At 44.2% G+C, this 25,878-nt stretch overlaps 3 protein-coding genes across 4 annotated transcripts in view; 1 reads left to right on the top strand and 2 right to left on the bottom strand.

Annotated features, from left to right (window-relative positions):
• The window catches only part of E23 (ABC transporter G family member E23), a 272,519-nt gene extending 262,703 nt beyond the window's left edge, over positions 1-9,816 (bottom strand). Inside the window, exon 1 of the mRNA XM_011143333.3 lies at positions 9,612-9,816. The gene's annotated coding sequence lies outside the window, so the exon portion shown is untranslated. The remainder of the gene's footprint in view (positions 1-9,611) is intronic.
• A 2,636-nt stretch (positions 9,817-12,452) lies between these two features.
• LOC105184498 (ATP-dependent RNA helicase DHX36) lies at positions 12,453-18,082 on the bottom strand. The gene is made up of 14 exons (XM_011143332.3): positions 17,819-18,082; positions 16,890-17,444; positions 16,567-16,756; positions 16,291-16,465; positions 16,061-16,209; positions 15,775-15,901; positions 15,466-15,661; positions 15,126-15,390; positions 14,586-14,878; positions 14,072-14,498; positions 13,341-13,549; positions 13,180-13,262; positions 12,750-12,841; positions 12,453-12,665 (listed from the first exon to the last, which is right to left on the bottom strand). Exons 1-14 carry the CDS (start codon positions 17,883-17,885, stop codon positions 12,563-12,565), a joined length of 2,931 nt encoding a protein of 976 aa, XP_011141634.1. The 5' UTR covers positions 17,886-18,082; the 3' UTR covers positions 12,453-12,562.
• Positions 18,083-20,415: 2,333 nt separating this feature from the next.
• LOC105184497 (ribosome production factor 2 homolog) lies at positions 20,416-23,071 on the top strand. 2 transcript variants are annotated; one of them, XM_011143331.3, is made up of 6 exons: positions 20,416-20,594; positions 20,865-20,997; positions 21,159-21,598; positions 21,765-21,915; positions 21,994-22,206; positions 22,550-23,071. In XM_011143331.3, the coding sequence occupies exons 1-5, from the start codon at positions 20,572-20,574 to the stop codon at positions 22,195-22,197; spliced, it is 951 nt and encodes a 316-aa protein (XP_011141633.1). In that variant the 5' UTR covers positions 20,416-20,571; the 3' UTR covers positions 22,198-22,206; positions 22,550-23,071. The 2 variants fall into 2 exon arrangements, with proteins under 2 accessions (XP_011141633.1, XP_025155086.1); XM_025299301.1 differs by lacking the exons at positions 20,416-20,594; positions 22,550-23,071 and adding an exon at positions 20,711-20,792 and having other exon boundaries at positions 21,994-22,543.
• The last annotated feature ends 2,807 nt before the right edge of the window (positions 23,072-25,878 follow it).

The raw sequence follows: 25,878 nt of genomic DNA, 5'->3' as shown, positions 1-25,878 counted from the left end.
GCAACGAGATCACCGCTCGCCAATTGGCACATTCGCGTTCGTCACGTTGTTGCCGAAATCGATGAGAACCTGGCGTCCGATTCGGGCGAAGAAAAAATGCCCGACCTGGTCGACTAATATCTCGTGTGTGCTTCCTCTTTCAAACAGCCGCCAGCTGTTTTGGAATATTTTCGGCAGGAAAAGAGAAGCGAGAGAGTAAAACGGCAGAAAGCGGCGCTCACAGGCGGGTTTTTCAAATGCTCTAGTTCGCGAAGGCTCCGAGGCATGGGCGCGATTCGCAGGGAATACAAACAAACGCGAGTCGAAAATCCTCGGGAGAGCATCGCTAACTCGCGCTGGTGCCTCGAAGGGATCGAAACTCTGCAGCGCCGCGAAAACCCGTCAAACGGATACGTTTGTCATTTTGAGAGGTATCTCGTGACAGTCGACGGTGTTTGAAAAGAGGAAGTACAAAGGTATACACAAACAAACCACGCTCGAGATTTTCTCTCGTTCAAGTCGGGCGTCGGGTTTACATCGCTGTTATCGAATTCTCTCTCGCTCAAAGCGTCGACGCTCGTCCGCGAGAACGCTCGTTTATCGCCGCTGATCGCGAGCACGTGTAAACGAAAAAAAGAGAGAGGGAGAAAGGAAAGCAGAAAAAAGCTCCGATGAAACAGCGAGACACTCGCGTCGATATCTGTGGAGAAATCGACGGCGCGATTTCGTAAAAAATAATCAAACGCTGCGCTAGCAGGACGGCTTTTGCGGCCGCGCGGTAAAAAAATATCCGACGAACTCGCGGTCGGATCAAATTCACCCCGAAAACGACACGTACGAGGGTAGTTCCAGAAGTACCTGACCTAACAAAAAAAACACAAAAAATTTGGGAAAAAATATCTTTATTTCTCCACATAGTCTTCTTTTAGCTCAATACACTTTTCCCAGCGATGTTCAATAGCTTCGATACCCTGTTTATAGTGGGAATCGTCGAGCTCCTCAAAATAGCCATCAAGCCACCTTGGTCCATTGTCTTGACTGTTCCTTCGTCTCAGGTGTGAAGTGATGGACCCATGTTTCATCCATGGTTATGAATCGACGCAAAAACTCGGTTTTATTGCTGCGAAACTTCGCCAAACACTCGATTGAAACATCCTCACGACGCTGTTTTTGTTCCAATCGCGGCACCCATCTTGCGCACAGCTTTCTCATGTCCAAATTTTCAGTCAATATGCGATGTACAGCACTTTTTGAAACGCCTACCATGTCTGCTAATTCGCGCACTTTCACAGTCGACGGTCATCCAATACCATTTTGTGGATTTTCTTCACCATTTCTGACATGGTCACCTCATTTGGTCGACCACCGCGATGTTCGTCTTGGCAGCTCGTACGGCCTCGTTTAAACTCTGCCACTCAATATTTTACTGTTGTAAACGAAAGAGCAGACTCCGCCAGAGTAGAATCTACCTCCGCTTTCATATTGGTTGGACTGAGGCCTTTCAAATGAAAGTATTGTATCACATAATGATGACCAATTTTTTCCATGTTTACAAATTCACTGAGAGCGTTCACTATTGATGGCTGCCAAACAAATACTAAACTAATAATAAAATAAAATAAAATAAAATAAAATAAATACTAAACAACGTAGCGTCGTCAAACTTCAAACTTAAGCTTTGTAAGGTTGGTACTTTCTACCGTAGTCATTCTTTTCAAACAACAACCGCTATCTATACGTCAGGTCAGGTACTTCTGGGACTACCCTCGTATATTAGACGTCCAACTCCGTCGAGCTGCGGAAGAAAAATTCAATTCCGACCGATGAGCCCCTCGAATCCGGAAAGGAAGGAGAGGAAAATGGCGTTTCCTGTGATATCGCGCCATTAAATATCAAATCGATCGCAGAGTTTCTCCGAGGTTTTCGTAGAATGGTATAGGTAAAAGTCTGATGCAAATAAATAAATAAATAAAATTATATACGTAATAAAAAATATATAAATATTATATTTATTAAATATGTATTAGGTGTACAAATGAATAATCCAAATTTTTCAGCTAAAAAAATTCAAGGTTTATTTTAAAAGAAAGTAAAACAAATTTGTCAATCAAAGTATTCGCCGTTGTTTTCTGTAATCTTTAGCATTTTTTCTCGCTGGAATTCGTAAAGAATGCAGTGTCGAATATACACCTTGTCCGTTGCCATTTTTGACCGTATCGAAGTGAATCATTTCTGGGGTTATGTTGAGCCTTCCGCCATACTAAATGTAATTTTTAATAGCTATATGCCAACACTACATAACCGTAAAGGAGCGGGAAAATTTGAAACTTAATTTCTTAGCCGCTTGAAAAAATTTGGATTATTTACTTGTACACCTAATATATTTATATAATGCTACATATAATTACATCTAATACTATAATCATAATTATATGTAACATGATGTAAACACATTTATTTATATTTATACACCTATTACGTATATTTACGCATACGCGCAGGCATATATTTCCGCGCAACGCTCGCGCTCGCACTAATTGAAGGTCTACCGGAGATCATCTTGAAAATAGAACACGCTGTCAGTGAACTTTACGTCGTTTCTCGCGCATGCACCGCGACGACGCTGCTCATCCTCGTATTCGCATCGCGCCAATTTCGCACGCCAACTGTGAGGTATTAGTCACGGGTGAGCGAGTTCCGCGACTCCCGACTACGCCCGAGCAAGATTTTGACAAGTGTTCCTAATCCGTTATCTAATCTGTTGATTCCTTGTTCGGCAATTAAGGAACGTCGTAGTTGCCGATCGCGAAACCCGCTGGCGGCGCATTTCGCCCTCTCTCTTCCCCTCCCTCTCTCTCTCTCTCTCTCTCTCTCTCTCCCCCTTTCTCTCTCTCTTCCTCCCGTCGATGATTTAATTACTTTCCAGCGCCCGTTACGCAACTCGGCCTAATCATCTGTCACACGCGGCGCATGCGCAGAAACCGGCCCGCGGGAGGAAAGAAAATCCCCAAGGCGAATCGCGGCCAGAAATGTAACTACGCTATTTACGAACAGAGATCCGGACCGAAACAAAATTTCGGTTACGGTTACGGTCCAACAAGATATTTCGTAACGGTTCTCAATTTCGGTTTCGATTCGGTTAGGCATAACGGGATCCGGAGCCCGTTTATTTAACATAACGGTTTTTTCGATTTCGGTTTTATAAACATTATTTTTTGTTTAAATATTTATTATTGTAAATTACAATATTACAATATGTAATATATAAACGAATTTTCTTCACAAAGATATTTCAGCGGCGTTATTTTTTATCAATTTTAACTACCGTTAATGGTTTCGATTTGATGTACTTGGTATTGCTTCCTCTGTTTTTGAGATTTTTGTGGCAACGTTGTAGCTATCTGTTTCCAGCGGCCGTTTTGCTTGATTGTGATCACAAAATATGAAATTATCTATTTTTATTTTATCCTTATAATTCATACAATGAAAAAGTAAACCACAATAACGGAATAGAAGCTCTGAACGTAACTATCGTAGTATACGTTGATCGCGGTGTGAATCTTTTAATAAATAATCGGCGGCAGCGACACATGGGGTGTCGTAGAAATCGAAAAAGGACCGAAAACATTCTTATCGGTCCGGTATCGGTTTCGGTCTATTTGATACTATAAAATTTCGATACGATAACGGTTACGGTTTGAACCGTAAAAATCGCTTTCAAAACGGTCACCGGTCCCGGTACCGGTCCAATCCGGATCCCTGTTTACGAATAGCGCGAAATTACGACGTACGCTTGTGCAACGCGGCTCGAGACGAGAGGCATCCCGTAATTTCCAACGCGGCGGCGGCATCGCGCGCTCAGCGGCCATTGCGCGCCATTCCGAGCAGAAATCAAATACGGCAATTTTTTATAACCTGATATGACATGACCAGGCAAGCCACAAGAAGGCATTTCGAGTGGTCCTTATCCGGTCAGAATGTGGCAATTGTCTTGCAATATTTTCCGGATTACACCCTGACGTCACCGATGACGTCATTATTTGGATTTGCCTGATTTGCTCCCGATGGATATTTGAGGATGACATTCTCAATGTCAGGAAATTTTATCAGGGCATTATGCAGCGGTGCATTTCACTCCTTATTACGTGCCGGATCCGATAAAGTTATCCGGGCCCTATTTGAAGTTTGGAAGCCGGATGGGGTTTTAATACGGCCGTGCGACGACGTTCTGCTCGCGCGACCAGGAGGGCAACGTTATCGAACAATTATCTCTCCTGAACATCTGACCAAACATTGCACCGGCGCGGCCGCGCGATTACATCGGCCGCGTGTAATCGCGGACGTAACCGATAGAACTCGGCGGACTTTTCGCCCGCGGGGCGCTGCCATCGATCGGAGTTCATTGCACCGCAGCATTCTTCGAAAACTGCGCCCCCTCCCCTCCTCCGAGCAGAAATCAAATACGGCAATTTTTTATGCCTGATATGGCATGACTAGGCAAGCCGTAAGAAGGCATTTCGAGTCCTTATCCTAAGTCGGAATGTGGCAATTGTCTTGCAATATTTTCCGGACCAATATTTTCCGGAATATACCCCGATCACCAATGACGTCATTATTTGGATGCCTGATTTGCTCCCGATGGACATTTAATCAGGTTTCTCGATTTCAGACAATTTTATCAGGACATTATGTGGCAGTGCGTTTCACTCCTTATTACGTGCCGGATTTGATAAAGTTATCCCGGGCCCTATTTGAAGTTTGGAAGCCGGATGGGGTGTTTTAATACGACCGTGCGATGATGTGTTCTGCTCGGGCGAGACTACTGGCGCACGCACGCGGCGATTTTATCGCTCATGATTATTTCCTAATTGTTTCCCGCCCGTCCCCCATCTCCCCCCCCCCAGTCGCGAGTTATCTCGAGTAGTCCGTCGATCTTTCGACCTCCGCGATCGGGAAAATCCTCCTTGGCTCCGCGGGTCGCACGACTCGAGCGGGAGGAAGAGCGGGAGGGATGAGAGGAGAATGGGTGAATAGATATATAGGGTGTTTAGAAACAAAAGGGTCTAGGACTTTAAGGGCGGACAGCGCTCGCGAAAAGGAGGGAAAAGGTCCCGATAAACGTGAGTCGGAAAATTGATATTGTCGGAGTTGTGTGAATGATTGTTTCTTAGAGTAAGATGTCATTCTTACCGTACTGTGGGAATTTTAGGATAGCTCCCTCTCTAGGAAGGAACTGCTCACGTGGATAGATGTTTGTTTACATTCCGAGCAAGAGAGATTCTTTTTAGGGATTTCTTTAAAGCATGGCACTGTCTTCGCCAACAAATGGCGGATAAATTACACGAGAGAGTACAAAAGCGAGTGAATCACTTGCTTGAATTAAAATAAATAACTGTTCATAACTTGGACGACATTAATTTTTCGACACATGTTCATTAGGACTTTCCCCCTCCGTTTCGCGAGTGCTGTCCGCCCTTAAAGTTATGAACCATCTTTTCTCAACACCCTGTATATTTATATTTAGAATATACTTAGACGTGCGCGTTTGGAGGTAGTCTAGAGAGACAGACGAGTTTTACTCGATAGAGAGAGAGAGAGAGAGAGAGCACTGCGTGCTACAGGGAGGAAAAGCGGGCGGAGGAAAGGTGAAATAAAATAAATGCGTAGAATAAAGTTACGCAGAAAGTAGAGATGCACCTGAACAAATTGTAATAAAAAAAAAAAAAGTCTCAGCCACAGCACGGAACGCATGAGAGAAGCGAGCAACGACAGAGACGACAAAAATGATGGAAGTGACAAGGTGCGTGGACGTAAACTCGGGACCACGTGCCAAACAGAGAGAAAGAGAGAGAGAGAGAGAGAGAGAGAGAGAGAGAGAGAGAGAGGAGCAGGAGGAGGAGGAGGAGGAGGAGAAGGAGGAGAAAGAGGCCAAGGGGGAGTAACCGAGAGAAAAGAGAGAGGGAGAGAGAAAGCGTTATTTATTTGGCGTTCTGGGATAGAGAGAAGGAGGGGAAGAGAGATAGAGAGAAAGAGAGAGAAAAATCGCGTACGGGCTCGTCTCGGGCCGGCCGATTAGAACGTACGACTTCGCGGCCGCTGGAATCGTTCCAAAGTCAATTTGCTCCTTTCGACGCTAAAGCCGTCGCCGTCGTAATTGTTTTCGCGTAACTCCAAACTTACGCCCGCCGCGATCGTTAGAAAGCACGCGAGAGAGGGTGGGAGGGAGGAGGAGCGGGGACGGAACGAGACGGAAGGCTCTCGAGAACGGCGGCGACTTTCGCGAGACTTTCGTCCGCTTCCCGCGCGCTCGAATAAACAAATTACGAAATGCCCTCCTTCCCCCCTCCCTCCCCTTGTCCCCCCCGGCGGTTGCTACCGGGGCGCGTGGCGCGTATGAATTGCAAAAGGTTACATTACCTATTTATGATATTCGGGCCTCGCGCAGAGCAATTGACCGTCGCGAGCGATATCGATGTAAATCCTACGCGAGCGCCTGCGAGCGCTTGCGAAACCGCGAAGGATATCGCTCGTGGCGGCGTTCTCGCGTCTTCGGGCGGCGCGGCGCGCGCGTGCGGAGCAATGCGTGCCGGACACGCGCGACCTACATTAATCAATCTCCGATTATTATCGCGCGAGACGAGTTTAATTTCTAGCGATTCCGCTTATGCGATGAAGGTCGACTGTATCATGAGAACCTGCGAACGGCGGCGGCGGCGGCCTTGACCGCCTCGCTGAATGTCGCGTAATAGATTTTACGCGCTACACGTTGCTGCGCGCGAGGAAATGATAATTCCCGAGATATTAAACGGCACGAAAGCTGCGAGCTGCGAGCCGGCTGGAGTCAACTCGCTCTCGAGAGCGCCGGCCGCCCCGAGAGAGAGAGAGAGAGAGAGAGAGCCGACGCTCGCTTCTCCGAGCTCGCGACCCGCCCGTCACGCGCGTACACGATAAATTTTCATTACGAGATCCCCCCTCCCGCCCCTCTGCAGCTCTCGCGCAGCCACGACGGAAATATCGCGCGCGCGGGATGTCTCGAAGATGAGGCTAATATTCCCCTGGCCGCGAGCGAAGTCGCGGCTTCTCGCGCGAGCCGCCCGCGAGCCTCCTTCTCTCCTCCCCCCCCCTCTCTCTCTCTCTGTAGGGCAGTATCGAGCCGGCTTTCTTTCCTCACGCCCGCGCGCGCACAAGTTCGGCGGAAGAGGGATAACCGGCGAATTGAATTTTCATCGATCCTCCGCGAGAGCCGGCGAGAAGACGACTCGACCTGTTTTCACCAGCACGACACCACCGCCGACACACCACGACGACGAAGACGACGACGGCGAGGATGATGACAGCGGCGACGACGACGACGACGTCCGAGTGGCCCAGCTCCGAGGCGAGGCGTCAATCAGCGCGGATCCAACGGCGGCCGATGAGCACGCACCTGGTGCACTCGCGCGTCGCGTCGACGGATTTACCGGCGGCCGTTGGCCCCCGGTGAAGTCGTGGCGGCCGTCGATGTACGACGCCGGTAGCGCGATGTACGGCGGCGGAGCCGTCGCCGTATCCCGAGCGGAACGTGACTCGACTCACTGCGCCCCGGCTTCGCTTTCGTCGAACGCCGGCCAGCGCGCAGCAGCCGAAGCCGGCAGCACCTCCGTCGTCGTCGTCGTCGGTATTCTCCCGATCGTCGTCGTCGTCGTCATCGTTCTCCTCCTCCTCCTCCTCCTCCTCCTCCTCGCCGGTGCTCCTGTCACGCGCACTCTACTATGCAGCAGCAGCGGGCGCGAGCATGCGGCCATCGCGCGCCGCCGCGCAGTCAACGAACCCGCATTTCTTTTCGGCCCCGACTTTTGTTTTCCCCTTTTTTCCTCTCTTTCTCTCTTGCCCGGCACAGAGAGAGAGTGAGAGAGAGAGAGAGCTCGCGGCGCACTCCGTATCGCTTATATCCGCGGATCTCTCCGCCGGCGCACGCGGCTCCCTCGCGCTGCCGCACACACACACACACGCGCGCGCGCACACACATACACACACACCACACACACACGCACACGGATGTACAAGGTGTATCCCGGTGGCCGCTTTACACACCAGGAACAGAGCCGACCCTCTCCCGGTGTCACTGGCTTCTTCTTCTCCTCTTCCTCCTTCTTTTCCTCCAGCCCCCTCCCCCTCCCCTCCCCTCCAGCCCTCTGTCGTCTCTATCGCGCGCGCGTGTGCTGCGCATACCCGCGCACCTGCAAGGCTCTATATGCGCGCGAGAGCGCGCATATGCGACGTCCCCGGCGCGCGCGCGCACGTTTATGCGTATGTGTGTGTGTGTGTGTGTATTATGTTACGTACATGTGCGCGTGTATTGAGGCGCCGAGTACACACGGGCCGGCGCACGCGCGCGTTTCACGTTTCTCCTCGCTTTCGCACGTGCATATACGTATTGCAGCCGAGAAAGAGAGGGAGAGAGAGGGTGCGCGCGAGAGAGAGAGAGGTGAGGAGAGGAGCGCGTTCTCCCTCCTCGTCGCTCTCTCGCAACGACGACGACGACGACGACGACGACGGTGGCGGCGGCGGTGCGCAATCGTTCACTGACCCGCTCTCACCGACACGAGTTCTCGCGGCGCGACACACACACACACACACGTATACGCGCACATAGCCGTGTACCGATTCGATTTTCCGATGCAATTTTTCCCGTCGGCAGAAACGAGAGCGGCGAGCTCGCCAGGCCGCACTCGGCCTCCCCCTCGCCCCTCGCCGCCGCCGTCGCCGAGATGCGCTCGCTCGCGCTGCGTCTCGAGGACGGCGAGTGCTTCCGTTTCGAGGAGGAGAGCGCGGTGGACCAGCGTCTCCGTCTTGTCGATTGCGAGCGATCCTCCCTCTCCTCGTCGTCGTCGTCGTCAGTACCGTTTTCGGAACGTTCGTTCGCACGGGGAATTCGCACGGGGGCGTGTGTGCATGCATGCACGAGGTACGTCGCGTGAAACGGTAGGCGGCGACGACGATGACACGGGAGAGACGTTTCTGGGCAACGACGATGACAATCGCGTGCGTTATTATCGCTGCTGCAGCGACGGCGGCGGCGCCGTAATACTCGCACCTGTCGCAAGAGCGTGAAGTTGTCGGCCCGCGCGAAGTCGTCCGTGTCCGGCCGAGAGCTCCTTCTCTCTCTTTCTCTCTCTCTCTCTCTCTCTCTTTTTCTCCCTCGCGACTCCTCCTACTCTCTCGCAAACATGCTCGCCGTCAGCTAATGGCATATTAGCCGCTGGGATTATCTTACGAGGCCGCTCCTCGTCGATGTCCGCGACACGTCGATCAGGTTATTTATTTATCCCTGCCGCGCGCGCGAGAGAGAGAGAGAGAGAGAGAGACAGAGACGCAAGAGAGCGAGTCCTCCGACATCGCGTTCTACTTGCGAATTCGTCGCGATCTCGCTCACTCGCTCGCTCCCCCCCTCCTTCCCTCCTTCCCTTCTTTCCTTCCTTCCTTCCTTCCGTCGTCTCTACGCCGGTTACTCTTTCTGTATTAATTATTCTTACGGCAGCGGCGACGCTCAATACCTCGCCGCCCGCCCGCACTTTCCCGTCCTCGTTAATTAGTCCGCGTTACTTTCCGCCACGCGCGCGGACTGTCCCTCCCTCCTAAAGGATCTTTACCTTCTACTCCCGACCGTCGTGGCGGTGCTCATAACCGGCGAGCTCTCCTGCCGTCGGTGTCCCTCGGCTTCCTCCCCAGGGCGCTCGTCTTCCTCTCGTCGCGCATCTCCCGAATCCACCCGTCGACGATGCACTCGTCCCCTCAACACCACGACTTGCAATAACCACAGATATATCTCTCACATCCTCTCCCTCCCTCCCTCCCTCTCTCTCTCTCTCTCGCTCTCTCTGTCTTCCTCGAGGCGCCCCCGTTATCGAGTCCGATAAGATCGCGATTCACGTCGTCGACCGGTCGCGTATAAATCGCGCGTAAATATGTGTGTTATGTGTGTATACGTACGCACGTACACGCACATACACACACACACACACACACACGCGTATACCGCGGGCCGTTCACCGATATCGCTCTCTGCGCTTTCGTTTTTTCGATCCCGATGCTCGCTCGCGCTCGACCACACGACACATTCACAGCGCGGCGGTCGGATGTAGACTGAATCGGTCGCTACGCGCCGTACTCGTGTATCGGCCTGAACGTATCCGCGAGTTTCCTCCCTCCGTCGAGCCTTCTCCCGCTGCCGCCTGCCTCCCCCTCCCCCTCCCCGCCGCCCTTCGCTCGCTGTCTCTCGTCGCTTCTTTTGCCACTCTCGCGCCGCGGCTATCAGCTCGTGTCAGAGCTCAGGCTCGTTTTTACTGACCGAACACGGTCGTCTCTCGCGATATCGCGAGATTTGCGGGAAAAATCTCACGGTTGCAGCGCGGCGGAGGGGGAGAGACGGGGGTGGGAGGATACGCCGCAAAGGTGGCGCGCATCGCCGCGAATGAAAAAATGCCTCACCGCAGAGTCTGAAGTGCGCTACGCGTGTTTTTCAAACGGGTCTTGGAGAGGGGGGGGGGGAGGGACAGGAGAAGGAGGGGCGCCGAAGACCAAAATGTGAAAGGTGGTCATTTTGAAAAAGGGCGTTTTAGAAGACAGAGTGAGTCGTCTGGAGCACACCTGAAACGTTCCCATACAACACAAAAATTGCAGCAATATTGCTGCAACATTGCAATATTATTATAACGTTGCAGCAATGTCGCTGCAACTTTCTGTGCTGTATGGGGTGTCTTGGGAGAAACGAGCGATTCGGGCAAAAGTTACTCAGCTGATCTTCTTCAGAGCCTTGTCTGAAACATCTTTTGCCGAGCGATGTGTTTCTTCCGAAGTGGTATACCTTAGCGAGCCTTCAGACTATCGAGTCACCCTGTATAGCAGTGTCGATGCGGCACTGTCGAAAAATTTGCTGGCAATTAGAAAAAATATATACATGTACAGCGTGTTTAGGAAAAGGGTTCAGGACTCTAATAGGCAGATAGTATCCGCAAAATGGAGAAGAAAAATCCTGATAGAGTTCGTAAGTCAACAAATATTTATTTTAATTGAAGCAAGCGATCCACTTGTTCCTGGCGCTTACAAAGTTTGCAGGAGATTTTTCCTGTGTTCGTCCTTCTATTTCTACATTTCATATCTTCGCGCCATAAAATTGCAAATTCTTTCTCAAGAATTCAAGACATTTTGTATTTTTTGGTGTAACTCGTCCGTATCATTCATCGGTGAGACTTTTTCTTAGGGATTCCCTTAAGACGTGATACTCTCTTCACCGATAAGTGACAGACAAATTATATCAGAGGATACGAGGGGCCTTGAAATAAAATAAATAATTGCTCGCAACTCCGGCAATGTCAATTTTTCGACCCATGCTGTTAGCGACTTTTTTCCTCCATTTTGCGAGTACTATTTTGGAGTCGTGAACCCCTTTTCTCAAACACCCTGTACATATACACAATTGCTCAACAATTCTATATATATATTCTTTTTTAATTGTCAGCAAGCTCCTACGGACCGTTGCGACGTCACGGTGCATCCAGCGGAAGTCTCCGAGCTGCAAATCGAAGAAGACGAAGGCGGAAGAGAGGAGTACAACGCGGCGCTACGCCGACGTCGTCGTTGACACGTGAAAAACGGACATTGTTCCCGAGATACTAATTACCGGTGTGGAGATTATCGCGCGTGCGGCCGAGCGAAGAGCAACATGCGACGCGCATTGCAAGTCCGCCGCTGATGAGCGGCGAGAAACGGCGACGTTTCACGCGCTCATGAATGACAAAGCGGCACAAGGCAGAAAGAGCGAGCGAGCGAGCGCGAGAGAAAGAGTGAGAGAGTGAGAGAGAGAGAGCGAAGGGGGAGGGGAGACTGGATATAGTATTTTATTGACGACCGCGTGAAGTATGGGAGGGTCAAAAGTTCGCGTCTCTCGCTGCAGCGCGGAGCGCGTACGCGTCGTTTTGCACACCGCAGTGAGCTTCTCCTCCGCTGAACGATGCTCGTTGATCTGGTCTAAATCTAAGTCACTTCGCACGTCCAAGCGAGGACAAACGATGAGAAGCGACGGCAGCTGCTGCTCCCTCAAACACTCGGATCACTTTGTACACGCGTCTGCTACGACATGTCGTGATGGACCGTTCCGGAATGAACAACGATTTTCGCACGCTCGCGAATCTGAAAGATGAACGTCTGTGTATGTTTTCCTTTTCCTTTTTTCTTTTTCTTTCCTTTTTTATTTGCCTTCTTCTCAACGTGATTACTGTAAATGCATCATCGACTAACCGTGCGATCTGTAGTGAACGCCGCGATACACGTTTATGTACATGTAAACGAAGTCGAGTAACTTGGCGTTAACAATGTCGTTACCGTGCAGCACTGCGCGTTCGTGAACCTCGCAGGGACTTCTCGCCTCGACAAACGGGCGAGATATCTCGGGCAGAGACTGAAGTCTGGCGAGGGGAGAACACGCCTCATTGTGCCTCCAGACCGGACACGGTAATTGACGACTCGTAAAACGAAACTTAGAAATTACTTGTACAAATTAATAGATTAACTGATAACTCGAATTGATAACCAATGTGTAACATTAACCGTAATTAGCGCAAAAATCGTCCATGGACTCGTCATCAACTGCGTTATTGCCAAAGCCGATCTCCTCGTCCTTCTGCGACACCAGCTCGATGATCGCTCTGTAACGACAAATGCCTGTGAGTTAATCATATGTTCGCGAGAAATTGTATGCAAAAGGATTCGCGAAGGATGCACACGCTTACCTGAGTAGTTGCCCCTCGAACGACGACCAGCACACCGTCGTCGGGTGCGTGACCTTGTACTCCAGCAGGGTGTTCAGAGCTTCGTGAAGTTTCTACACGTCACATATTACATATATTATCATCATCACGCACAATTAGACGAGATATCACGCAGAAAGGACTTGTTTCTCCCTAACCCCTAAAAGCTACCATCAAATATCACCTCAAACTAGCTTCTTCTTATTGTTTATAGCAAAGTATACGCGAGGATTGGTCCGTTTTATCACAATGTTGTCACTATTGACAATGTGAATAAATATCTATAAAATATTGTCGGTATGGTTGCGTTTTTCAGTGAGATCCAAAATTCGCGTGGGGTGAAATTTCATCCATGGTAGCTTTTAGGGGTTTTAAACAAGCGTAGCAACGACGAGTATACTGATTTTCGTACCTGTATTACTTCCGCCGTGTCTGGGTCGCAGGCAATGTTATCGGAAAAGATGAAGTTTATCGTACACTTCCGTTTCTCTCGCCCTGAAACACGAGGTGACGTCGTAAAGCGTCTGCGACGCGCGGAGAGAATCGCTTGTATCGGCGAATAAAAGAACGTACTTATCGACATGTTCGGCCTGGCGAACAGCAAGATCGGTATGCTCACGCACGTGGTGTCGTGCAAGAATATGGCGGTGGAGCGTTGCTTCGTGAAGTATGTCAGGTACCGGCTGGGGAAGTTGGAACTCCTGCTGTTCACGCTGGACGGGTGCATGTGTACGGTGCCGTCTTCCGGCGTCCAGCAGATAACTCCGTTTTTCGTGGTTCGTCTATGAACGAAAGAAGCGCGGTTCAGTCTCTTTGGTAACGATCTACCGACACGTCTAATGCCGATCAGCCGACATCTTCAGCGCAGGGTTGGGTAAGTTGACGCGTAAGAGTTAGACTCAAAGTTAAGGATCCATAAAATTCACTTTGTCAAGTTGAAACCCGAGCGAAGGACTAAGTCGATCGAGAGTTTAAATTAACTTGTCAAAGTTGGCAGTTAAACAGGCAAAAACGACACTTCTCTATGCAATTAACTTTCTAATTGAGCGTTTAACTTGGGCGAAATAATTAGAAGAGAAAATTCTTCACGCGAAAGTGTCGACTGTTTCGAGCTTAGGTTTGCAGTTTCAAAAAGTGAACTGCCTTGTAAAGCGATCTTCTTCTCAGCAAGCTTCTTGACTCAACTCTCTCGCTTGATGATCTACTTGTTATTACACAACCCTGTGCTTTAGAGCCGGTTCTCGACGGACACGCTCATGATCGCGATAGAAATACAGAAATTGCTTCGAGCCACTCAATATTACCTGACGACGGCGATGTTGGGATACAATCCGGCGCAAACGATGGCCTTTATCAGAGCCATGTTATGCGAATTTCTGTTTGCGTTCATGTTGTTCGGATTGCTGCTGTCCAAAAACTTCATCTCGTACAAGTACTTCGCGAAATCGGTTTTCATCTCGGAGAGGAGTTTCAACGTGTTGTACGACAGGAAGTACTCCCGGCAAAACCGACCGGCGACGCCGTGTTGATACGCCATTTCAAATCTCTGTAGGGCCTCGGCGAGCGCCATGTGGTCGCTGTATTGACCCAGACTGAGCTCCAACTTCTTCTCGTTGGCTTCCTCCTCTCTGTCCAGCGGACAGTAGAAGGCGTCTTTAAACGTGAGACTGGCCGCGATGGCGAATATCGGCTCGGCGCAAGAGAAGAGCGCCGCCCAGAGAATCATTTTACCTAAGTGAGAGGCGCACGAGATCAGTGTCGAATCGCGCCGGTCACGAAGACAGGACTTCGCGACGGCAAGCAGGAAGCAGGATTTACCTGTTCTGGGATCAAGCGGCAGATGCGCTAAATGATAGCCCAAAGGTGTCAAGTGCTCGTCGTTGTCGAGGGCATTGAGCGTCCTAAGCAAATCGAGGGACAGATCAATGGCCTTCAGGTCTGGCGGATCCATCACGTTAGCTAGGAACTCTTTGGCTTTCCCTAACTGCAGGATTTTTATTTGCAAGATTACCTCTTCCAAGCGCGTTCTCAACATTTCCGGCAGAGGATATTGATCGAACGTCTTTTCCCGTGCTTTCGAGTACAGGTGATAGCACTCCCCACTCTGAACCCTGCAAAAAGATTTCCAATTTGGCCACATAGATTCGGTAAAATAGACTATTCTCATTATGACCGGTTTGAAGGGATGCCAAAGTGAATGATAAACTCCAAAGAGTTTAGCCATAACATAGCAGCGAGACGTCATGTCAGATACGATAGGTACGTAGGTTTTGCAGAAAATATTATCTCTTCGATACAGTTTTCAAGTATGGCATCTCCTTGGAACCGCGACGGAAGACGCGAAGTGTAGCGTCGTACCTGCCGGCTCTGCCGCGTCTTTGTTTGGCGCTAGCCAAAGATACCCATTCCGATTCTAAGGTCTGAATATTGTTATGTATATCAAATCTGCCGAGTTTCGTTTTGCCACAATTTATCACGTATATCACGTCCTCGATAGTTATTGACGTCTCGGCGATCGATGTGGCGATAATTATCTTGCGAATGCCGTAAGGCGGTTCCTTAAATATAATCGCCTGATCGACCGTTGGCATGCGTGAGTGCAGAGGGTAGATGACGTGCTTACCTGTTGAGAATAGAATATTCGTCTATCGCCGTCGCGTGTGATTTGCCTCATTGTGATCACGACATAAGTACTCACTGCTTGGATAATATCCAGATTCCACCATCATTCTATTCAGCTGCAATATATCCATCATGCCAGGTAGAAAAATAAGAATAGCTCCCGGATCTTTCGTAAGGCAGATATGTCTCACTAATTTCTCTATGAGCTTCAAAGATAGCTCCTCGCTGCTCGGTTTCGCCAATTCATCAGTGACGTATTTCGGGTATATCCTCTGCGTAGTTATGTAAAATGCATTAATGCAAGAATTGATATGCGCATTATTATCGTTAAAACGTGCACCTCTACATGCGATTATGTTTGTTCCCCACAGCATCTCGTATTTACCTCACTTATAAGTTGCCTGATGTAAGGTTTTATCATACCCATAAAATCGTCCTGTTTAACTCGCAATTCTTTGTACCTTTTCAGATGTTTCTTGTGACCTGTGACTTCTTCCTCGGAAAAGGTAAAGCTGTAAGCAGAGAGACATGTGATTTGGATTAATATATATTCGTGTGTCGAAATACATATTAGGGAACTTATTGCACAGATCATCAGATTATTGATCATCAGACACAATTTTCAGAATTAATCAAACGTATTAATTCAATAATATTATATCGATATCTACCCAGTGAACAGCAAGATATCTTCTAAATAAAATTCCTTTACTGGATAAGTGAATCCCGGTATGTGTATCACAGGACATCTGTCATAATACGTCGAAAACCTTTCGGAATTCAATGTCGCGCTCATCAAGAGGACTTTCAAGTCTGTTCTCTGAAAAACAAATTTCATTCCTCAAAACTTTTGCAAGTTTTAGACTACGCAACGATCACGCGAAAACATCGAAGGACTCACTTTTGGTATAACTTGCTTCAATAATGTGATGATAAAGTCACTTTCCGTGGAACGTTCGTGAATCTCATCCAATATCACGTGAGAAAAATTCCTCAAAGCCGGATCGGTTTTCATAAGTTGTAGTAATATTCCGGTAGTGCAAAATAATATGCTGCCTTGCTCTTGCGCTGCTACTCTACATGTACAAAGAGAAGATATGGATAACTTACAGAAATTGTGTTCATTTTATATAAAATAATGCACAGTACAGAGAGAGACTTCTCTCTGATAACTTACTTTTCCAGTCGGATTTGGTAGCCAACGGATTTTCCAAGAGGCTCTGCTCTTTCAGCAGCTACGCGTTCAGCGACAGAAATAGCAGAGATCCTCCTAGGCTGTGTGCAAACTATCCGAGTAATGCTACCGTTTCCAGCCTTCAACTGTTCATCCAATATAAATTGCGCAACTTGTGTTGTTTTGCCACATCCTAAAATTTTGGTTTCACAGGATATAATCATTGTCAAGATAATATTAAGGTCACACAGTCGGAAATAATATACAACAAACTTTACAAATGTCTATCTCCCCATCACTATTGACAAATACTTTTTGTGACTTACCAGTTTCTCCGCTAACAACAACAACTTGATTATCTTGGATTAACTGTAATATTTCTGATTTCTTCTGGTAAGCTGGTAACTTTAAACGAAATTTCAACATATTTTTATAGCTAAGTTTGTTTTGCTTATCGTTATATTCAGCTTGCAATACTTTATCCAAATGACTATTCCTTTGCAATTTGGATTCCATGCTCATAGCCGTGGCAATATTACGCTGAATATTACCATTTACAATTCCTAAAAACTTTTGCTTGAACTGAGAATCAGAGATGTAATTATACTTGGTGTCATTCTCAGACCTTTCATTGGGCTCTGAGGCAGAATTGTCAGAGTTTGAGAGATTTAAAATGGTTTTGATTCTTTGAATTAAGTAAGAAGGTAACTTGAGAACTGGAACTTTTGCATTTGCCTTTTTCTCCCTGTTTCTATCTCTATAATACAGTCCTATTGCTTTTCCTCTAAGTCCAGGAGGATGACCTTGTCTTCTGCCAGGTATGCCAGGTGTGCCAGGTGTGAAAACTACTCCTCGGTCAGATTGAGATGACTGTGTATGTTCTTTTATAACAAAACATAAATATTTAAGAATTACCTCTCAAACTCTCATAGATATATACATTAACTTAAGTAAAATATAATTGTTATAAACTTAAAGAAACTAAATCAAAGTTTATACGTACATCAAAAGGTTAAAGAATTTTGAAAAATTATATTCCAAAATGAGTGTAAAATTGCGATTTTGCATTAAATTAGTAAAATGACATGTGTACATACTATATAAAACACTCTGGTGAAATTATTTACATCATCAAAGTTTATCATTTACACTTGAGACTTATTACAAATGTATAAACAAACACGGACAGCCAAAACAAATACTTTGACAGGATGAGAATGCGGTAGACGTTTCTTGCGTGAGAAGTGAAGTTTACCTTCTCTACTGGATCGTTGATTAGCAAAAGTCGATCTTCCTCTAGAAGACTGTTGTGGATGCCACATTTTTGCAAAATTTCTAATTATTTATAATTCAATCCCGATCGTTTACTCCTATCTCTTGTATCCTACTCCAAGAATCACCTTCACCTCAAGATGTTGACTTGTTTCGGAGCTTTGTTCTCTTTAGGCACGGTAGTGCTGCCAAAAGTGACAGTAGCCAACTTTGGCTTTTACAAAAGACCAGCAAGTTAGTTTCACTAGGCCTGTTCGTTTTGTCTGCACTGCTGAACTGGTGTATCAAGTTAAAGTGAAACAAACGTAGGTTTTTTTCACTCCAACTTGTCGCACCAGTTCAGCAGTGCAGACAAAACGAACAGACCTACTAACTGCATATCATCTCAAGATGTGATACAACCAATAAAATGGCTCCGTGCTCTTAGAGCCGTATTCATAGTCGGATCTTATATTTTATATATAAGACCGTCTTGAGTTCATGTTCAGATATTCTGTAGCCAATGAAATGATCTATACGGCATCTGAAGATGAACTTAAACTTAAAACGATCTTAAATATAAGACCGGATTATGAATACGGCCCTTAGGCCCTTAGGCCCAGTACAAAATCAAGTTTAAACCGTGATTATCTGAACTGACGTTACATTTAAGGGCATGGTTAAACTTATATCGCGTTCCACATCATGTTTTTAACTGTAGTTTACTTAAACCTATAGTCTGTATGAAGAAACTGTCAAAGCCTTCTCTTTCTTTTCAAACGTATAGAGTATGATTGGGTGCATTCAGTACTACAACCGCTCACTGAGCGCTCAATGAGCTTTTACATTCGATTGGTATATTCTTTTAGACTTAAAAATATACATCAATCAGATGCAAGAGCTCACTTAGTGCTCAGTGAGCTGTAGTAGTATTGAATGCACCCATTGGTTGTTGCTAATAGTGAAAAGAGGGAAAATTGAAATAAGTTGGATGCTATGACATCTAGTAGAGAACAATATATCTGTTTCACTAATCAACATTAATATTTGCTGTATTTGTATATAAGTATTAATTTATTAAAAGGTGGAAGTCCAGTGTTAATAATAATCAATTAGTTTATATTATTGATTTGATTGAATTTATCACATAATATTTGACTTTTATATATAGTTTTATACTCTGTTTTAGAATATAATCTATCGAAGCAAAAAATCCAATATTTTAAATTAAATTTATATACTTACTGTTCTGTTTTATGAGAAATTTCATGCTTGATTTTTGTTAGAAATGCAATAATTTGCATAAACTGCAATACAGATTTTTTTGATAATCTAAATCGTGCATGAAAATCGACATTATCAAATTCTTCCAAATATGATGGTCGTCTTATTCTTATATTTCTTGTCCGTCGATAAATTAGGTTTTCAAAATCTTCATCTTTAGATGAAGATAATATGTATTCTAAACCATATCTCTTTGGTGTTCAAACGTTCAAAATATTTGTCAACTGAACTCCAAAACCGGGATAGTCATACATTTTTTTCTCAAATTGATGGTACTGCAGTGTTAAACTTCGTTTAAATTCATTAAACGCCCAAAGTTTTGAGTTTAACTTTAACTGTGAGAAATCAACGTTAACCTTGATTTAAGGTAGTTGTGGAACGCAATTTTTCGTCTAAACTAGGGTTAACGAGTTAAACTTCGTTTACAGTAAGGCCTGGTCTACAATACCTGTCGTAAGTTGTAAGCAATAAGAATTGGCGAATCATAGTCGATTATGACAAAAATAATCGGCTATAAAGGTCATTCTACAATGAGGTTGTAGTAGATGCAGTAGGCAAATTGACCAATCGATTGTTCTCTTTACGATCGAAAAATAATCGACTGTGATTAGTCAATTTGCCTACTGCATATTACTACAACCTCATTGTAGAATGACCTTAATTGGTGAGTTCTTACGGCTTACAGCTTACAACACGTATTGTAGACCAGGCTTAAGTTGTGGAACCGGGCCTTAAGCCCTAACACAATGCCAGGCAACAGGCAATAAGAATAAAAATAAACCAATCACAATCGATTATTACAAGAATAATCTATGCCTAAGTACTTGTCTAAGTACTGAGTTCACGTTCATCTCTATATTTCTATATCTATGCTCCGCTACTGTTCCATAGCAAACGTCTCTGATTGGTACGTATGTTCGGACCTTCCAAAGATTTAAAAAAATTCTCCAATCATGAACATTTGCTACTGAGGCTGAGTTCCGATATTCACTGCCAGTACTGAAAATATATAGTTTGTGTCACGTATACTATAGATTTTCAGTACTGACAGTAAATATCGGAACACAGTCTGAGTGATAGTGGAGCAGTTTTCTCCGCTGAACGTGACCAATAGATACGTTCATGACACTCAACGGTTGAGCAACTGTTGAATAATTCGTCAACGTTATTGGTCTGAATGCAAGGATCTAACAGTAAGGACCAATAGTCACTAATCGCTCACTGAGCGGTTTCCTCCGCTGAACGCTGGATGGTTGAGTAATTCGTCAACGTTATTGGTCGAAATATAAGGATCTAACAGTAAAGACCAATAGTCACTAATCGCTCAGTGAGCACTTTGGTCTCCGAACGCAGTCGTTACATGTGCTCTGGGAAGAAAGTAAACGGTCTTCGAAATAAGTCAAGAAACATTAATATATTTTCTAAACAATATCAGAAGTTCGTAACTTTAATTGTGACGCTCTATCATTAATTATGCCATCCATAAATAGAATAGTGTAAGTAATTAATAAAATAAATAAAGTAAAATAAATAAAACTCACATTTACACTTCAATATTTTTCCAGTCAGAGCTATAATATTGATTCGACGTTGAAATGGCCGATGAAACGTTGAATCAACATTAATTGAACCTTTATCGACGTCGAATCAAAGTTGTGATTCTGACTGAGTCTATAGATATTTCATCATGCAAAGTAAAGTTGGAATGTAATGTCGGATTATTTTTTTTATTGAAAACATTGTATATCATGTAAATCTTATTATAGGAAACCAACTACCCATAAGGGTAAAAAAGCTATATTGAAAAAGGAGCCTAAATTGGTGGAAGGTATCAAAGAAACTTTGTTTCTCAAAGGTAGCAAAGCTTCGGAATGTGTCGTCAGCGTCATGAAAGATTTGGTAAGCATATATGCTTTTCACTAATGCATCACTTTAACATATGATTTTCAAAGAGTTTGAAGGTAAATAAACGCGCACAGACATATATATATATATATGTATATATTGTCTGTGTTATATTGTCTTTGCATATATTATATTGTATTTGTATTCTCTTTCAGTATGATATAAAGAAACCCCATGCATGTATACTACATAAGAAACATTGTATAAGACCATTTGAAAATGTTGTACCTCTGGAGCAACTTACATCTAAGCATAATGCACCTCTTTTCATGATGGCATCGCACAACAAAAAGCGTCCACACAATCTTGTGATAGGTCGAACATACGAAAATACACTGCTAGACATGATAGAGTTTGGAGTAGAAAATTATAGTAAAATGCAGGATTTTAAGGTGGCCAAAATCACCTCTGGAATAAAACCACTATTGGTCTTCTGTGGTGAACTCTTTAACACCAGCTATGCATATATCAGAATTAAAAATCTGTTTGTCGATATGTTCCAACGAGAACGAGTGGAGAAAATCACATTGCAAGGTTTAGAACATGTTTTGTGTTTCACAGCTTGTGAGCATAGGATATGTATAAATAGTTTCAGGTAAAATATCAAGAATATATCAAGGATTCTTTGTCAAATTTCTCACACTCAATATAATGTTAATGTTCCATTACAAAAATTGAACTCCAAACATGTCAAACATTTGTCAAGATTGTCAACTTTTATTTCAAATTATTGTACATCAATTATCGTGCACCAATTCCAGAATACTTCTAAAAAAATCTGACTCTGACTCAACAACACCTAAGATAGATGTAGAAGAAATAGGACCGCGTGTAGACTTAGTATGCAGGCGCAACAAGTTTGCATCAGAAGATTTGTTCAAGCAGGCTTGCAAAATGCCTAAAGCAGTCAAGGTACAGTATTCGTATAGATCAATATTAATGATATGAAAAATGTGGACACTTGATTTAACACCATAATTGTGACTGTAGATAAAAAAGAAGAAGAATATTTCCGAAGATAAACTTGGCACTACATACGGATCCATACATGTCGGAGCACAAAATCTCGATAAAATTCAAACTAGGAAGATGAAGGGCTTAAAGAAAACATTGTCGGAGAAGAAAAGTAGTCAGAAGAGAAAACTTGCCGATCATAGCAACGACGACGTAAAGAAAATCAAAGCCGCCACATAATACCGATCAGTGAGACCACTAATACATTTATGCTTTATTTTGACGCATTTTCATCTACAGTTGGAAAATTGTTCTTACATGCTATTTCCACCTCCAACTGAAGCTGTCTGTGATATTCTGCAATAAAAAGCAACATTTGAAATTAAATCAATATTTTTATGACGTGCGTCTGTACGTAAAATTTCCACCGTTATCAGAATGTTGCAAGTGGACAATTCTCGCACATTGTCGCATTCTTTCAGTAAAGTGTCATTCTTTGGATTTTCAAGCGCTCTGTTTCTAACGGCCGCTCTAAATCTCAGACAATGATAAATTATTTCTTCGACTTATCGGTTTTTCGCTGATGTTACAGATTGTGAGAAGCCAAATTTCGAAAGAATATTTGAAATATAATTTGAAACTGCGGCAACAGCGATCACATGGCTACCGTAAACGTCGGCACTACGTGATGATGTCCATAAATTAAGAATGATACCAAAAAGATGCGGTACAAGCGTCATTCGATAATATCAATTGTTGACGACGCAATTTCCCTCGCGCGATCAATTTACGTCACTCTGCCAATGACTATCACAAATATTAAGGAATTTTTGCAATACCGCCCCTCAGATACGGTAAACGTAAATTGTGAATATTATTCGCTCAGAAATAACGTTGCAATGTACGCGACCAATAGCATTCACGATTTACGTTTACCGTATCTGAGAGACGATATTGCAAAAACTCCTTATTCTCTAACCAATTTCTGTCACAATAACGTTATGTAAACGTTGCTGCATTCTGTGTGCAATCGGCCTTACTCTTGCAACAAATGCTGATATTAATGGTTAATAAATTAATTATGGACGCAACAAATAAATTAATTTCATTAATATTGTTAATATTAATTTTATTTTATTTCTTTGATAGGAACGTTCTTCTCTCCTGCAAATTCTCCCTTTCCATTTTTTTTCTACTGGGCCCTAACAGTATTTAATATTTAATCGTGCATTAGTACGTCAGTGAGGATTCCAAGCATTTGCGTAGTGCGCTTGCACGAAAATCACGAAACTACGCATGATTGGTTGCGTTCAGCGGAGAAAACTGCTCCGCTACCACTCAGTAGCAAATGTTCATGATTGAAGAATTCTTTTAAATCTTTGGCAGGTCCGAACAGACGTACCAGTTAGAGACGTTTGCCACGGAACAGTAGCGGAGCAGTTTTTTCCGCTGAACGCAACCACTGGCTGCATTCGGTACTACAACCGCTCAATGAACTTTTACATTTGATTGGTATATTCTTTAGATTTAAAAATATACACCAATCAGATGCAAGAGCTCACCATTGAAATATATACTAACTGGAACGAGCGCTAAGTCTGAGGCGCGAATAGAGAGAGAGAGCGTCACTGGGTCTCTACAATAGCACTGTGTCTTTATCTAGTACAGTCCGAATCAAAAGCTAAATTTCTATCAGTTCCTATCACAGACTTCTATAGTATAACTAGACTGCTAAGGCCCCTTGCACAATGCCAGGCAACAAACAATAAGAATAAAAATAGACCAATCACAATCGACTATTACAAAAATAATCTATTGTAATTGGTCTATTTTTATTCTTATTGCCTGTTACTTGGCATTGTGCAAGGGGCTTTACTCCCTTGTATACTGTAGCACAAAATTGACCCCAAAAAGTATGTATTAAGCCGAAGATGAATGGAAATGCACCAATCAGAACGCAGTATTTTCATCCAGCAAGCAAAATCCAGCACGAAAACAAGCACCGTGTGCCGCTGGCTTTACATAAGGGAATCAAACATCTGGGCATACGTGAATTGGTAGTCCACAAGGATTACTGTTCGTTCTCTCTCGCACAGTCCCGATGGAAGGGATATAGGGGAGGCAATTACTGTACAGTAACCACCGCCCCTATTCCCATTCGATCGTGACTGCGAGACAGAACAAACAGTAAAAACCGAGTGCTTCCTTTTCTACGAGAATTATACCCCCACTCTTGAAATTTGAGAAAACGCGCAGTCTAGATATACTATGTCTATGGACTTCTCTTTCTTTTCTCTTTCAAATGTAGAGTATGATTAGTTGTTGCTAAAAGTGAAAAGAGGGAAAATTGAAATAAACTGGATGCTATGACATCTAGTAGAGAACAATATATCTGTTTCGTATCAAGTAAATACTAACCAACAGTAACATTTGCTGTATTAGTATATAAGTATTAATTTATTAAAAAGTGGAAGTCCAGTGTTATAATAATCAATTAGTTTATATTACTGATTTGATTGAATTTATCACATAATAATTGACTTTTATATATAGTTGCTACTTTGTTTTAGAATATAATCTGTCGAAGCAAGAAACCCAATATTTTAAATTAAATTTATATACTTACTGTTCTGTTTTACGAGAAATTTCATGCTTGATTTTTGTTAGAACTTCAATAATTTGCATAAACTGCAATACAGATTCTTTTGATAATCTAAATCGTGCATGAAAATCGACATTATCAAATGCTTCCAAATATGATGGTCGTCTTCTTATATTTCTTGGCCGTCGATAAATTAAGTTTTCAAAATCTTCATCTTCAGATGAAGATAATATGTATTCTAAAGCCATATCTCTTTGGCGTTCAAACGTTTAAAATATTTGTCAACTGGGTACCTATTATGGAACTCGTTGGAATCAATTTCGATCGAATTTATCCCGTTATTTCCTAGATTTCTATTGTCTAGATGTCTAAGGGAAACGGAATTATTTCGATCGGAATCGATTCCGACGAGTTCCATGATAGGCACCATTAACTCCAAAAGCGGGTTAGTCATAAATTTGTTTCTCAAATTAATGGTGCTGCAGTGTTAAACTTCGTTTAAATTCATTAAACATCCAAAGTTTGGGATTTAACTTTAACTGTGAGAAATCGACGTTAACCATGGTTTAAGGCAGTTGTGGAACGCAATTTTTCGTCTAAACTAGGGTTAACGAGTTAAACTTCGTTTACAGTAAGTTGTGGAACCGGACCTAATGTCCATTTCTACCAACCGTGGTTAATTTAACCGACTGGTTATTCCATCGGAATCGACTAATCGCATTTAATAATTCTAGTTAACGAAAAATGTGACTAGTCAATTCCGTTGGAATAACCAACCGGTTAAGTTAAGCAAAGTTGGTAGAAATGGGCATAATGTCTGTTTCTACCAACCGTGGTTAATTTAACCGATTGATTATTCCATCGGAATGGACCAATCGCATTTAATACTTCTAGTTAATGACAAATGTGACTGGTCAATTCCGTTGGAGTAACCAACCGGTTAAGTTAACCAAAGTTGGTAGAAATGGGCATAAAAGTGGCTGGCAGAGAGAAATAACTCCCATTTGGTAGTGGCACAACCTACTCGTACCGCCCTCTGCAGTAGGTCCCGGATGTGGGCGAACTAAACGGATCACGTCATGCGGAGTGGGGATGCGCGCCAACTGAAGTATGAATTGGCAAGCACGGAGAAATGTTATAACGAGCAACAACAAGCAACATATCCACACACACAATTATATGCATGCAATTATAGTCATATGCATAAATGTGTATCTCTTAATATGTAATTAACTATATAATTAACTTGAGAAAAAGGAAAGTTAATTAAGTAAAACATTAATGAGGATTCAGGGTCGGTTTAACGTTGCAAATAAATT

Source organism: Harpegnathos saltator, unplaced genomic scaffold (genome assembly GCF_003227715.2).
Source record: "Harpegnathos saltator strain DR-91 unplaced genomic scaffold, Hsal_v8.6 scaffold26, whole genome shotgun sequence".
Taxonomy (NCBI): Eukaryota; Metazoa; Arthropoda; class Insecta; order Hymenoptera; family Formicidae; genus Harpegnathos; species Harpegnathos saltator.
Note: the sequence above shows the minus strand (reverse complement) of the source record. Positions and strands in the feature narration are given on the sequence as shown.